This window comes from Dipodomys merriami, unplaced genomic scaffold (assembly GCF_024711535.1).
Source record: "Dipodomys merriami isolate MVZ:Mamm:240054 unplaced genomic scaffold, mDipMer1.0.p SCAF_233, whole genome shotgun sequence".
In the NCBI taxonomy this organism is placed as follows: Eukaryota; Metazoa; Chordata; class Mammalia; order Rodentia; family Heteromyidae; genus Dipodomys; species Dipodomys merriami.
The window spans coordinates 124,129-138,372 of record NW_027203749.1 but is presented as its reverse complement, the minus strand read 5'-3'; the positions used below and the strand labels follow the sequence as shown (position 1 = coordinate 138,372).

The 14,244-nt window shown below is 56.0% G+C and overlaps 1 protein-coding gene across 1 annotated transcript; it reads left to right on the top strand.

Moving 5' to 3' along the window:
* Positions 1 to 123: 123 nt before the first annotated feature.
* Positions 124 to 6,100, top strand: LOC138835269 (lysophosphatidic acid receptor 5-like). The gene is made up of 2 exons (XM_070033838.1): positions 124 to 460; positions 4,809 to 6,100. The coding sequence occupies exon 2, from the start codon at positions 4,979 to 4,981 to the stop codon at positions 6,098 to 6,100; it is 1,122 nt and encodes a 373-aa protein (XP_069889939.1). The 5' UTR covers positions 124 to 460; positions 4,809 to 4,978.
* The last annotated feature ends 8,144 nt before the right edge of the window (positions 6,101 to 14,244 follow it).

Sequence of the window (14,244 nt, the reverse complement as noted above, 5' to 3'; positions counted from 1 at the left end):
GAAGGGCAGGGCAGGCGGGGACAGGTAGGAGCTGTGGGTTAGTCACCGGGCTGGGGTGGGCGTGCCGGGCCAGAGTTCCCGGAAACGTCAGGCGGGTGTGAACGGCCGACGTGAAGTCGGTGACAGGACGCGAGTTGGGGCTGGATTGAACACTCGCTTCTGGAGCTTTCTTTTGTGGTCTGTCTGTGAAGCTTTCTGAGATCACTGTCCTCCCCCCTCCCCCGTGTCTCTCTGTCTGTCTGTCTGTCTGTCTGTCTCTCTCTCTCTCTCTCTGTCTCTCTCTCTCTCTCTCTCCTGCGCTTTGTGGGGGTTGGGGAATTTCAGGGAGCCAGGGCACAGAGCTGAGGTTAGGGAAGGTGTGGCAGTCATTCCCAGGCTGGGTCTACAGCAGGTCACACCAGCCCTGGTCAGCTCAGCTCAGAATGGTGCAGCATGGAGCTTGGAGCAGTAGAGGATTCAGGTAAGGCCAGGGTGATCATGGGGTGGGGGTGGGGGCCCCCATAGACACAGGGAGGTTGCACCCCTCTTGTAGAATGTGGGGAGAGCGGAAATGATGGATCCTCTCCCCATCGAAACTCTTTTTTTGGTCTCTTTCCTTTTTTTGGTGCTGGTACTGGGATTCGAACTCAGGGCCCGGGCTCTGTCCCTTTGGTTCGTTTATTTTCTTCAAGGATGGCGCTCTGCCACTTGAGCCACCGCTCCACGTCCAGTTTTTTGGCAGTTCACTGGAGAGCAGAGTCTCCTGGGCTTCCCTGGGCTGGGTTGGAACCGCCACGCAATGAGCCGGGCGCCGTGGCTCACGCCTCTCATCCCAGCTACCAGGAGGGCTGAGGGCTGAGGCTGGTGGTTGAAAGCCAGCCAGAGCAGGAAAGCCCGTGAGATGCTCAGCCCCAAGGAGCCACCAGAAAGCCGGAAGTGGAGGTCTGGCTGAAACAGCTAATGGTTACAGCCAGGGCCCTGAGTTCAAGTCCTAGTACCAGTTCACACACACATACACACACACACACACACACACACACACACCAATGGTAGAGAGCTGGGGAAGGTCAGATGTGAGAAATGTCCACGATGACTTTTATTTTGTTATTTTGGGTCGGTCATGGGGCTTGAACTCAGGGCCTGGGTGCTGTCCCTTCCAGGCTGGTGCTCTACCACCTGAGCCACAGCGCCCCTGCTGGTTTTCTGGTGGTTCATTGGAAGATCAGAGTCTCATGGACTTCCCTGCCCAGGCTGGCTTCCAACCTCGATCCTCAGATCTCAGCCTCCTGCGTAGCTGGGATGACAGGCGGGAGCTACGAGGCTCAGTCTGCTGAATAGAATGGTGAACAAATGGTGTAACTATTCCTACCCAGGAAAGCAGGGACGGTGAGACTTCTCAGTCTCTTGAGTAGCCGGGATTACAGGCGTGAGCAGCAGGGCCCGGCCTCATGCATTCCTCAGTCTCAGTGGTCATCCATAGACCCCGTCCTCTTTGGTGGAATGAAACATCCGTTGCTTTCTTTCAGTCTGCTTTCTTCCATGACCCCCCCACCCCCACCCCTGTGTCTACCTTACCCTCAGGGAGGGTTGGGGTGCAGGTTGAGTGTCCGTTCCCCAATCCACCTTCTCCACTTCCCTTTTCCACCCGCCTCGTCTCTGGCAGCTTTTCCCAACTTTGCCATCATCTGGACTAGCTCGGTGCCACACCACGCTGCCATCAGCACCTTCGGGGTGCAAGGGAGTGGGGGGGCTGGGGGACCAGGCTGGGACCCCACAGCTGCCAGTGCTCCGTGCGGCTCCCGCCTGTCACCCCAGCAACTCAGGAGGCTGAGATCTGAGGATTGAGGTTCAAGGCCAGCCCGGGCAGGAAAGTCTGGAGACCTTTTTTTTTTTTTGTCAGTCGTGGGGCTTGAACTCAGGGCCTGGGCGCTGTCCCTCAGCTCTTCAGCTCAAGGCGGGCGCTCTACCACTTGAGCCACAGCGCCACCTCTAGCTTTTCTGTGCATGTGGTACTGAGGAATCGAACCCAGGGCTTCATGCATGCTAGGTGAGCACTCTACCACTGAGCCACCTTGAAATAAGGTCTCAGTAAAACTTTGCCCAGGCTGATCTGAAACGTCAAATCTTTCCTCCAGGAAGGTTACAGGCGTGCGCCACCATGCCCGGCTTTGAGTTTCCTAATTGTAGGGTGCTTCGTGTAATGGTTAAAAGTGATCGTGGGTCATGGTAATTATAGAATCAACTGTTATGGAAAACCCAATGTAAACAGGCCTTTCAAAGCATACGGCTGCCACGAAGCTGGTTTTACCTGTGGAATATTACACTGCCATTTTGATAGAACAAATATAACAAAATTATGAGTGTGCTCACTGGTTGGGTGTGGAGTGAGGATTAAACTGGTATTCTTTTATTGTTGTTATCAGTTGTGAGGCTTGAACTCAGGACCTGGGCGCTGTCTTTGAGCTCTTCAGCTCAAGACTGGCGCTCTACCATTTGAGCCACAGCACCCCTTCAGGATTTCTAGTGGTTTCTTGGAGAAATAAGAGTCTCAGGGACATTCCTGCCCAGGCTGGCTTTGAACCACAATCCTCAAATCTCAGCCTCCTGAGTAGCTGGGATGACAGGCGGGAGCCACAGCACCCGGCCATGGTGCTCATTTTCAACTAGAACTTTACCTTCTACTCTGAGAAACAGAAACACAAAGTTTCTAAGGAATTGAAAACAAAACAAAGTGGGTTCTTGTTTGTTTGTTTGTTTAAACACAGAATCACTTTGTTGGCAAAGCTGGTCTGGAATCCCTGACCTCCAGTTCCATTTGCACTCAGACACTTGAATAGCTGGGACTAAAGGCGGGTGCCACTGTGCCCGGCTTCATTGCTTAAGTACTTATAAGGAGAAAGTGTCAGGAGGTATACTTGCGTCTGTGTGTGCTCGAAAGTCGAGTTTGCCAGTTTTGTGGTTGGAACAAGAAGGAAGCAGGTTCTTCTACTGCATTTCAAATGGACAAGGGGGGAAGTAAAATAAATGTGTTCCTAGGGCTCGGTGCAGCTGGGCACCGGTGGCTCACGCCTCTCATCCGGACTACTCAGGAGGCTGAGATCTGAGGATTGTGGTTCAAAGCCAGCCTGGGCAGGAAAGTCCATGAGATTCTGATCTCCCATGAACCACCAGAAAACCAGTAATGGTGCTGTGGCTCAAGGGGTAGAGCGCCCGCCTTGCGCCAGGGCTGGCACACACACACACACACACACAAAGGCACACTTTGGTGAGACGTATGTGTGCGCTCACGTGCACACAAGTTAGCTATGACATTGGGGTGGGCGGGACTTCCTGTGGGGGAGGGGGAGGGCCTGTAGCCCACATCCGTTCCCCTGATTTCCTTCTCTCGGCCCTGTGTATGTGGTTACCAGTTTTGCCTGCAGAGACAGCAGGTGCTGTGGTTGGTACTGTCTGCCCGCTCCGACATTTCCTGGTCTCACTTCCCTCCCAGTCTAAAGTCTCCATCACAGGATCCTTCTAGAACATTCTCTAGCTCTTATCCCCTGGGCTTTTTCACTGAAGGCTGGCACTCCCCTTCTGAGCCACGCGTCTGCATCCAAGCTCTTGGTTGGCAGGCTGGAGATCAGTCTCCCAGTGTTGTGTGCCCGGGCTGGCTTCGAACCAGGATCCTCCGATCTCAGCCTCCAGAGAAGCTGGGATGACAGGCGGGAGCCACCAGCGCCCAACCCAGCGATGTATGCTTCCCCATTGACAGATGGGGAAACTGAGGGTTCAGAGTGATCCTGCACCCCAGCTGAGCACTCCAGGGCGGGGATGAGGCTGAGACTTTGAACTGGGATTCAGAGTGTGGACTTTAGCAAACGCCGCTGATAACAGCTGGAAAATGCTACTTGTTATCTTGGCCCTTGGTTTTCTTTACTAACTTCTGTGTGATCGGGCTCCTAATAGAATTTAAAGTAGGCTAGGTAAGGCCTTTGTTGGGTACAGGAACAGGCCTGGAATCTTCTAAAAGCTCTGTGAGCATTTGGAGGGGGGGAGGTGGAGGTGAGGGAATCTGCCAAAATCACAGCCTTGTGGCTGGTTAGCAACTCGGGCCCTGAGTTCAAGTCCATGACAAACAACCACAGAAGAGAAAACCCAAAAGATTAAATTGTGTGTGTGTGTAAGAGAGAGAGAGACAGAGACAGAGACAGACAGACAGAGACAGAGACAGAGAGACAGACAGAGACAGAGAGAGTGTGTGTGTGTGTCACATGGGGCTTGAATTCAGGGTTTGGAGTTGATTCTGAGCTCTTTTGCTCAAGTTTAGAGCTCCTCACTTTAAACCACAGCTCTACTTCCGGTTTTCTGAGTGTTTTATTGGAGATCAGAGTCTCATGGACTTTCCTGCCTGGGCTGGCTTTGAACCACGATCCTCAGATCTCAGCCTCCTGAGTGGCTGGGATGACAGGTGGGAGCTAGCAGTGCGTAAGATGAATTTTTTTTTGGGGGGGGTCACAGATGAAGTAGCGCAGCGTTGAGACAGGAGTGACACTTAGGTGGTACGGAGTGTGTTTTTGTTTGTGCCAGTTCTGGGGCTGGAACTCAGAGCCTTGAGTTCTCTCTCAGTCAACTTTCGTTGGGCTCAAGGCTGGTGTTCCAGCCCTTGAGCCACATCTCCACATCCATCTTTTTGCTGGTTCATTGGAGAAAAGCATTCTAAGAACTTGTCTGCCCGGGCTGCCTTGGGAACCACGATCCTCCAATCTCAGCCCTTGAGTAGCTGGGATTACAGGCGCCCCCCACGGGACGCGCCTCTCACTCAACTCCACTTGCTTTTCCAATTCCAGATCTTCACTGCGGAAGACACCATGACCTCCCGCCCCGGAGTCAACCCTGGGCAAACCCTTGGTGCCCCCCTGCGCCCCAATTCCCAGGCTCTGGGTGACCGGGAGCATTGCACGCTGAGCTCTGGATATGTACCATGATGCCACCCGCCTAGCTCTCCTGTTCACCCGCCATGATGTGGACCAGCTCGCCACTGGTGGCCAATTCCTCCAGCGATCTTCCTTCTAACGGCACCCTCCCCCCTTGCCGGGACTACAGGGCCACCCACCGGGTGCACATGGCGGTGTACAGCCTGGTGCTGGCGGCCGGCCTTCCCCTCAACGCGCTGGCGCTCTGGGTGTTTCTGCGGGCCCTGCGCGTGCACTCGGTGGTCAGCGTGTACATGTGCAACCTGGCGGCCAGCGATCTGCTCTTCACGCTGTCGCTGCCCCTCCGTCTGTCCTATTACAGCCTCCACCACTGGCCCTTCCCCGATCTCCTGTGCCAGCTCTCGGGCGCCGTCTTCCAGATCAACATGTACGGCAGCTGCATCTTCTTGATGCTCATCAACGTGGATCGCGTCGTGGCCATCGCGTATCCCCTGCGCCTGCGCCACCTGCGCCGGCCCCGCGTGGCGCGCCGCGTGTGCCTGGCCGTGTGGGCCCTGATCCTGGTGTTCGCCGTGCCCGCGGCGCGCGTGCACACGCCCTCCGTCTGCAGCTACAGGGGCCGGGCCGTGCGGCTGTGCTTCGAGAGCTTCGGGGACGAGCTGTGGAGGGGCCGCCTGCTGCCGCTGGTGCTGCTGGCCGAGGCGCTGGGCTTCCTGGCGCCCCTGGCGGCCGTGCTGGCGTCGTCGGGGCGGGTGTTCTGGACCCTGGCCCGGCCCCGGGCCGCCCCGAGCCGGCGCCGCCGCACGACGGTGCGCCTCCTGCTGGCCAACCTGCTCATCTTCCTGCTCTGCTTCGTGCCCTACAACTGCACGCTGGCCGTGTACGGGCTGCTGCGCGCGCAGCTGCTGGCCGCCGGCCCCGGGGCCCGCGCGCAGGTGCGGGGCGCGCTCATGCTCACCGTGCTGCTGGCCGGCGCCAACTGCGTGCTGGACCCGCTGCTGTACTACTTCAGCGCCGAGGGCTTCCGCAACACGCTGCGGGGCTTCCACGCCGCGCGCGCGAACTGCACCGGCGCCCCCCACGGGGCCACGGAGCCGCTGGCCGGGCGGCCCGCCCGCCCCACGCACGCCCCCACGCAGGAGTTGCTGCGGCTCCCCGAAGCCCGCAAGCCCCCCGCCCAGAGCCCCCCGGATTCCGCCCTCTGAGCGCCCCACGAGGGGCCGACCAGGCGGGCAGAGCAGCGGTATCCTCTATGCAAATGAGGTGGGAGGGGCATCGTCCTGGACGCCAATAACAGGGCAGAGCATCCTTCTCTATGCAAATGAACTGGGCAGAGTGCCGTGGTCCTCCATGCAAATGAGATGGGCGGGGCACCAGCCGCCTCTATGCACATGGGGCAGGAGGAGCATCCTTACCCTCCATGTGAGGTGGATGAGACATCGTTATCCTCTATGCAAATGAGGTGGGAGGAGCCTCATCATCCTCTATGCAAACGGACTGGGCAGAGCATCGTTATCATTTCTGCAAATGAACTGGGCAGAGTGCGGCGGTCCTCTATGCAAATGAGCTGGGCCAGGCAACAGCTGCCTCTATGCAAATGAGGCAGGAGGAGCATCGTTACCCTCTATGCAAGCGACAGCCTTATCCTCTATGCAAATGAGGTGGGAGGGGCATTGTCCTCTATGCAAACGGACTGGGCAGAGCATCGTTAGCATCTATGAAAAGAAGAGTACGAAGAGTCTCACAGACTTTCCTGCCGGGGCTGGCTTTGAACCACGATCCTCCGATCTCAGCCTCCTGAGTAGCTGGGATGACAGGCGGGAGCCACCAGCTCCTGGCTGGTACTGACTTCTTGGTGAAGTTGGGGAAAACAGGCCAAAAGCCTTCCTGCAAGCCGAGGGAAATAAAATTATATACTTGCCCTGGCTCAGACTGATAAGTGGGGTCCAATATGGGGATCTGGGGTTGAGGCAGCTGCGGGGGCTGAGTGCTTTAGAATCTCAAGTCTTTGGTGGCCCCCAACTTCAGAGAACTCCCACCACCTGCTAACTTCTGGGCTGATCTTCCAGCCATGGGGCCAATGCCTCTTACGTCTCGCGTGGTTTTCTTCTGCTCAGCAGGAAGGCAGAGTACGACGTGTATTCCATATGGATGGAATTAGGTTTCTTGCTTAGAGATGTGTAACATTGGGCCGGGAAGGTGGCTCAGTGGTAGAGCGCTTGCCACGCATGCGTGAGGCCCTGGGTTTGATTCCTCAGCACCACATAAGCAGAAAAAGCCAGAATGCTTGCCTTGAGCTGAATTGCTGAGGGACAGCATCCAGGCCCTGAGTTCAAGCCCCATAGCTTTGTCTGCTCAGGGCTGGTGCTCTGCCACTTGAACCATACTGCCATGTCTGGCTTTTTTGGGGGTTCATTGAAGATGAAAGTCTCAGAGACTTTCCTGCCCTGGCTGGCTTCAAACCATGATCCTCAGATCTGAGCCTCCAGAATGGCTGGGATTACAGGCGGGCCCTACTGTACCTGGCAAATGAAACTTTTCTTTTTGTCTTTTTTTCTGTCTTCATCTTAATTCTTGACCCCGTTTGCAATTCATGCCTTCTGCCCCCTTTTTGAATTTCCTCCATTCTATGTGCTTAATATTTTCTCTGCTTTGCCCAAAGGAGAATATTCTTTGTATTCTGGTCTCCTGCACTTTCTGCTTGCAAAAATTAAGGAGTTCCAAAAGGCTTTGTGTCATTTATACTGACACGTTAGACCTTAAAGCCATTTTATTTAATGTGTGTATGGACGCTGGCACTCAAGCTCTGGTCCTGGCTTTTTAAAATTTTTTTGCTGGCTGGGTGGAGATTAAGTACCTCCCAGATTTGTGTGCTCAAGCTGCATTTGAACCTTGATCCCCAGATATCGGTGCTGTGTGTAAGCTAGGATTACAGGTATGAGCCATGGGCATGGGATAAACATGGAGGCTTGAACTCAGGCGCTTTGACTGGCTAAACAGTCTACCATGCCTCGACCCCTTCTGTTTTTCAGACAGGGTCTCAAGCTTTTGCCCTAGGCTGGCCTTGAATCATTAACCTTCCTCACCTCCATTTCCCTTCATGGCCTGGATTCCAGGGGTCTGCTACCACACTCAGCGTATTTGTTGAGATGGGGAAGTCCCACTAACTCTTCCCATAAGCTGGCCTTCAACTGTGTTCCTCTCTTTGTCTGCGTCCATAGTAGCTGGGATCTCAGGCTTATATTTCCATACCCCAGCCAGCTAATAAGTTTGTTTGTTTTTGGTTGGCTGTAGGGCCTGAACTCTGGGCCAGGGCACTGTCCGTCAGCTCTTCAGCTCAAAGCTGGCGCTCTACCACTTGAACCACAGCACCACTTCTGGCTTTTTCTGCTTATGTGGTGCTGAGGAATCGAACCCAGGGCCTCGTGCATGCAAGGCAAGCGCTCTACCACTGAGCCACCTGCCCAGCCCCGTGGCCAATAAGGTTTTAAGACATGGAAATACACTGCACACATTTCATTAATTGGGAGAGTGGTTATGGCATCACATTTCATGAAGTTTCTGGAACTTTCCACAGCCTACATACAAGAGAAGTAGAGTGAAAAGGACAAATGACATTTTAGTAGCATTATGAAAAGTTGTGTGTGAGTGTGTGTGTGTGTGTGTGTGTGTGTGTGTATGTGTGAGTCCTGGGACTTGAACTCAGGGCCAGGGTGCTATCTGTGAGCTTTTGTGCTCAATGCTGATGCCCTACCACTTTGAGCCACAGCTCCATTTTGACATTTTGTTAGTGAATTGGAGATAAAGAGTCTCACAGACTTTCCCACCTGGGCTGGCTTTGAACCACGATCCTCAGATCTCAGCCTCCTGAGTAGCTGGGATGACAGGCGGGAGCCACCAGCACCCGGCATGAAAATACATTTGACTTCCAGAACTTTCTCAAAGACGTGGTTCCAAAGACATACCTTGAGATCCACACTTGGATTACTGTGTTAAGATTTCACACCTGATTTTTTCCAGAGCATTCTATAGAGAAGTGTTTCAACTCAGGACTTGGGGTGTTATAGCTCTGTACCCCAGTTTGTTTGTTTGTTTGTTTTGCTGGTTAGTTGGAGAGTCTCCTGGACTTTTCCTGCTTAGGCTGGCTTCAAACCATGATTTCCTGGATCTCTGCTTCCTGAGTAGCTGGGATTACAGGTGTGAGCTATGGGTACCTAGCTTGAAGTGTTGTATGACCGATTGTTAATGGCTGTCCTGAAGGCTTGGGGCTGCTCGTGGGCACACACAGGAGCTGTGGGAGTTGTGGGATCGAATCCCACACATCTTCTCTCGAAGAAGAAGGAACTGGACATTCCAGAGAGAAGAGTTCAAGGAAGTAAGTGTGATCCGCAGGAATAGCGTTGTCCTGGCCGCATGAAGACAAGAAAAATAGTTGTCTCCTTTTCCTCTTTGCCTGTGTGTGTATGTGTGTGTGTGTGTGTGTGTGTGTGTGTGTGTGTGTGTGTGTGTGTGTGCTGGTCCTGGGGCTTGAACTCAGGTCCCTCAGCTCTTCAGCTCCAGGCGGGCGCTCTACCACTTGAGCCACAGCGCCACTTCTGGTTTTCTGGTGGTTGATTGGAGATCAGAGTCTCACAGGCTTTCCTGCCCAGGCTGGCTTTGAACCGTGATCCTCCCATCTCAGCCTCTTGAGTAGCTGGGATGGCAGGCGGGAGCCACAGGGGGGAACATCCTTCAGACCCTGACATCAGTGAGTTGCTGTACAGGTTTCTGTCCCGATGTCTGCTTCTCGGTAGTGTTTTATTCCGTGTGTGTGCTTTCCCCAGTGTGTCTGTGTTACACTCCCGCGTGTATCTCTAGTGCCCTGCGGATGATTTACAGTGGTAAAGCGACCCCTGGTGGCTGCTCTGAGGAACTGACCTAAATTCCTCCCTCCCAGCCCAGCTTCTGACCTCTCTCTATGTCTGGGTGGGGCATACAGCCCTCAGCCCACCGAACTTCGTGGTCCAAAAACATAAAATAATAATCTTTGGAGTTTGGCCCTCCCCAAAAGTTACTAATGGGGGACCCAGGTGCTACTCAAAAGACTCACATCTAGAGGATTGGGGTTTGAGGCTCACCTGAGCCCAACAGTCTAAGATCAGCAAAAGGCCAGACTGGAGGCATAACTCAAGTGGTAAAGCACCGGCCCAGAGCTGACAAAGTCCAGTGCCAGACAGAGACTTAAAAGCCTGGTACTAGCCGGGCACCAGTGGCTCCCACCTGTCACCCCAGCTACTCAGGAGGCCGAGATCTGAGGACGGTGGTTCAAAGCCAGCCCGGGCAGGAAAGTCAGTGAGACTCATCTTCAATAAACCTCCAGAAAACTGGAAGTGGTGCTGTGGTTCAAGTGGTAGAGCACTCGCCTTAGGTTGATAGAGCTGAGGGACAGCGCCCAGGCCCTGAGTTCAAGCCCCACGACTGACAAAACAACACAAAACTGGTACTGGCACATGGGTGCACACACACACACACACACACACACACACACACACACACACGCTGCACAAATAAAAATCTAAAAACATGCTTGAGTATTTTGCATATGTAAGAGCATAAGTAGATTCTAAAATAATCCAAACAATGTGTGTGTGTGTACCTGTGAGTGTGAGTGAGTGTGTGTGTGTGTGTGTGTGGACTCCAATCATATATGTCAAAAAAAAATCTTCTAACCTACTGTATACTTTATTTATCCTTCGCTTTTTTGGTCGGTCATGGGGTTTGAACTCAGGGCCTGGGCGCTGTCCCTCAGCTCTTCAGCTCAAGGCTGGCGCTCTACCACTTGAGCCACAGCACCACTTCTGGCTTTTTCTGCTTATGTGGTGCTGAGGAATCGAACCCAGGGCCTCATGCATGCAAGGCAAGCGCTCAACCACTGAGCCACCTGCCCAGCGCTTCGATTATGTATTCTAATGTTGTTCGTTGCTTCAGTGTACTAAAGTGAATCACGTGGGCCGACTTGGCTTTTCTTCGGTTCTCAGATGCAACCCGGAGCTAAGTGCTCAACAAACACGCGTGGAATGAATACACAGATTTCTGTGAAGCACTCTGCTGTCCAGCCGAGCGTGTAGAAGTGGGGGGCTGGGATTACCGTGGGTCCTGAACAGGCCTTGCGGATTGAGTTAGTGGACAAGGTGAACCCCTGAATGCTCACCCGGGAGGTTTCCCAGGGAAATTCAAGGGTGGTCTGGGATAAAACATTAGAAAGAGAAGGGAGCTGGCTGGGCAGATAGCTCAGTGGTAGAGTGCTCGCTTAGCATGCATGAAGACCTGGGTTCGATTCCTCAGGACCACATATACAGAAACAGCCAGAAGCAGCGCTGTGGCTCAAGGGGTAGAGCGCCAGCCTTGAGCCAAAGAGGCTCAGGGACAGCGCCCAGGCCCTGAGTTCAAGGCTTGGGCGCTGGTGGCTCATACCTGGTATCCTGGCTTAGCTACTCAGGAGGCTGAGATCTGAGGATCCTGGTTCAAAGCCAGCCCCGGGAAGGAGAGCAAAGTCCAATCAACCACCAAAAAGCCTGGGGTGAAACTGTGGCTCAAGGGGCAAAGCACTCACTTTGTACTACAAAGTTAAAGGACAGCACCCAGGCCCGGTGTTCGAGTCCCATGCTCACACAAAAGCGAAAATCAAACCAACACAAACCCAGTTTCCTTTCCTCTCATTTCACTGGCAAGCTCCTAATCCACTCACCTGCCCCCTACACCGTTTTTGGGGGGAAGGGGACCTCTGAGACTTGACTCCCAAGCCTGGGGGTAGCTTTTTTAGCTTAAGGCTGGCCCTCTACCACCTGAGCTACGCCTCTACTTCTGCCTTTTTGCTGGTTCAGTGAAGACAAGAATCTCACAGACTTTTAGGTCCTGGCTGACTTCGTTTTTGTCGATCACGGGCCTTGAACTCAAGGCCTGGGCGCTGTCCCTCAACTCTTCAGCTCAAGGCTGGCGCTCTACCACTTGAGCCACGGCACCGCTTCCAGTTTTCTGGTGGTTCATTGGAGATGAGAGTCTCATGGATTTTCCTGCCCTGGTTGGCTTTGAACCGTGATCCTCAGATCTCAGCCTCCTGAGGAGCTGGGATGACAGGCGGGAGCCACTGGCACCCAGCACCCCTTTTCTTTAAACTTGCTCAGCCCCCTCTTTTGTACATGGTGTGGCTGAAAGGGGGGTGTCCTACAGCCCCCCCCCCCCGTAGTACTTTAGGCTTCATGTATTTGGCTGGGATCTCTTCCACAAGTGTACCACACATTTCCACCCCCTCAGCAGCGAGCAACTGTCTGGTGCTTGAGTTCCTCCAAGTCGGCCTCCTTCCGGTGAAAAGAGTTAGGGCAGTGAGGGTAAAATACGAGTAACTAGTCTTCATACCTGACAAATTCAGCAGAACCAAGACACAGACATCTCTTTCTTGTGGTCCAGTCTCACCTTAAGGGAAATCCCTGTCAGGCCACAAGGATGGCATGGAAGAATTGGGGAGCTAAATCCCACCCCAGGAACGCTTCCTGTCTGTCTGGGGGGATGTCTGGGGGGCTGGTGGCTCCCGCCAGTCATCCCAGCTACTCAGGAGGCTGAGATCTGAGGATCGCAGTTCCAAGCCAGCCTGGGCAGACAAGTGCAGGAGATCCATCGCTCTAATGAGGCACCAAGAAAAGAAGCAGAAGTGGAGCTGTGGTCCAAGGGGTCGAGCGCCCGCCCGGAGTGGAACAGGCTCAAAGGGGGATGGTGTCCAGGCCCTGAGTTCAAACCCTAGTACCAGCACAGAGGAGAAGAAAGAAAAAGGAAGGAGGGAGGGAGGGAGGCTAGAATAAATCCTAAGTGATCGAGGGAGAATGGAAAAGCCAAGAGTTTGTGGGAAACCAAAGACTTGGAGAACTTTGGACTCAAACAAACCTGGGGTACTGACTTCCGGGGGCGCTCAGGTCCTGCGTGACCTGGGGTGGCCTTGGAGGTGTCCCTCCCACCCAACGCCTCCAGGTGTGGAGGAGATGGCGCCCCCCCCCCACTTCCCTGCCAGCTAGTGCCAGGCCCGGTGTGTCCCCAGGGGGGACCGATCCCCCCGTCCTGGGGGTGCAGGGGTGGGTGACTCAGGGCAGGGCAGGTGGAGGGCGGCAGGATGGAGGGGCAGCGGGCGGGGTGGGGGAGGACCCGGGCTGGGAGAGTGGGAGAGGGCCCCGGGGCGCAGGGCGGCCGGCCGGCCCCGGGAGGGAGGCGGCGGCCCGGGCAGGCCGGCCAGGCCGGGCCGGGCGGGGAGGCGGGACAGCAGGCAGGCCGCGCTGTGTGCGACCGGCGACGACGACGCCGGGCTGGGGTTTGGCCCACAGGTCAGGCGTCTGGCAGTATTATGGGATGGCGAGAGAGGCCTTAGGAGACAGGGGAGAGTATTATGGGCTGGAGCAGCCTTCGGAGACAGGGGAGGGGGTGTGTGTGTGTGGAGTATTATGGGCTGGTGAGGGCCCGGCTCCAAGTGGAGGCGGCGGGAGGAAGGGGGTGCGGGGCGGGGGTGGTGGTGGTAGCGGGGAGTATTATGGGCTGGAGGCCTCCTGCGACCAGAGGCGAGAGTATTATGGGCTGGCGAGGCCTTCAGTGGCCGGCGGGGGTGGGGGGGGAGCGGCGGGGGATGGCACCGGCTGCATGTGACTGGGGGGGGCACGCCGGGGGGGGGGAGCTTATTATGGGATGGCTCTTTGTACCTACGGCGGGGACGGCTTCTCCGGGAGATATTATGGGATGTCGCGTGTGGGAGGGGGAGGGGGCCGGGGGATCATTATGGGATGGTGGTGGTGCAGCACGGGGAAGGGGGGCCCGGGGAGCCCTTCCTCCCACCAGCACCCCCCTTCCCGGCCACGCCGACCCCCCTCACCTCCTCCTCCCCGCCGGGGCCCCGGGGGACACCTGAGATGCATCCCCGCACGCGCCCCGCGTCCCCCCGGGACGGCTGACCCCGGCGCCGCGTCCACCTGCACCCCGGCCCCCCCCCCCGCCCTCCCCACCGAGGGGCTCCCCTCCCCCACTTCCTCCCCCGCCGTCGCCACGGAGCCGGCGGCCGGCTATTATGGGATGGCGCTCCCTCCGCCGGGAGGGGGCGGCCGCCGCGGAATGTCTCCTGTGGGTGGCTATTATGGGATGGCCGCGGGGGGGGGCCGGTGAGGAGGGTTATTATGGGATGTGCCCTGCCCAGCCGGGTGCGGCTGTCCGGGGTAGGGGACGGGGGGGGGGGGGACCCCGAGACTGACCCCGGCCCGCGCGCCCCCGAACCCCAGCACCGACCCCGGGGTCCGCGGTGCGCGCCGGGCTGGGGGGCACCGAGGACGGGGTGCCCCGC

What these genes read in the sequence shown, in the direction of transcription:
- LOC138835269 (XM_070033838.1), top strand. Translation starts at nt 4,979, where the DNA reads ATGATGTGGACCAGCTCGCCACTGGTGGCCAATTCCTCCAGCGATCTT.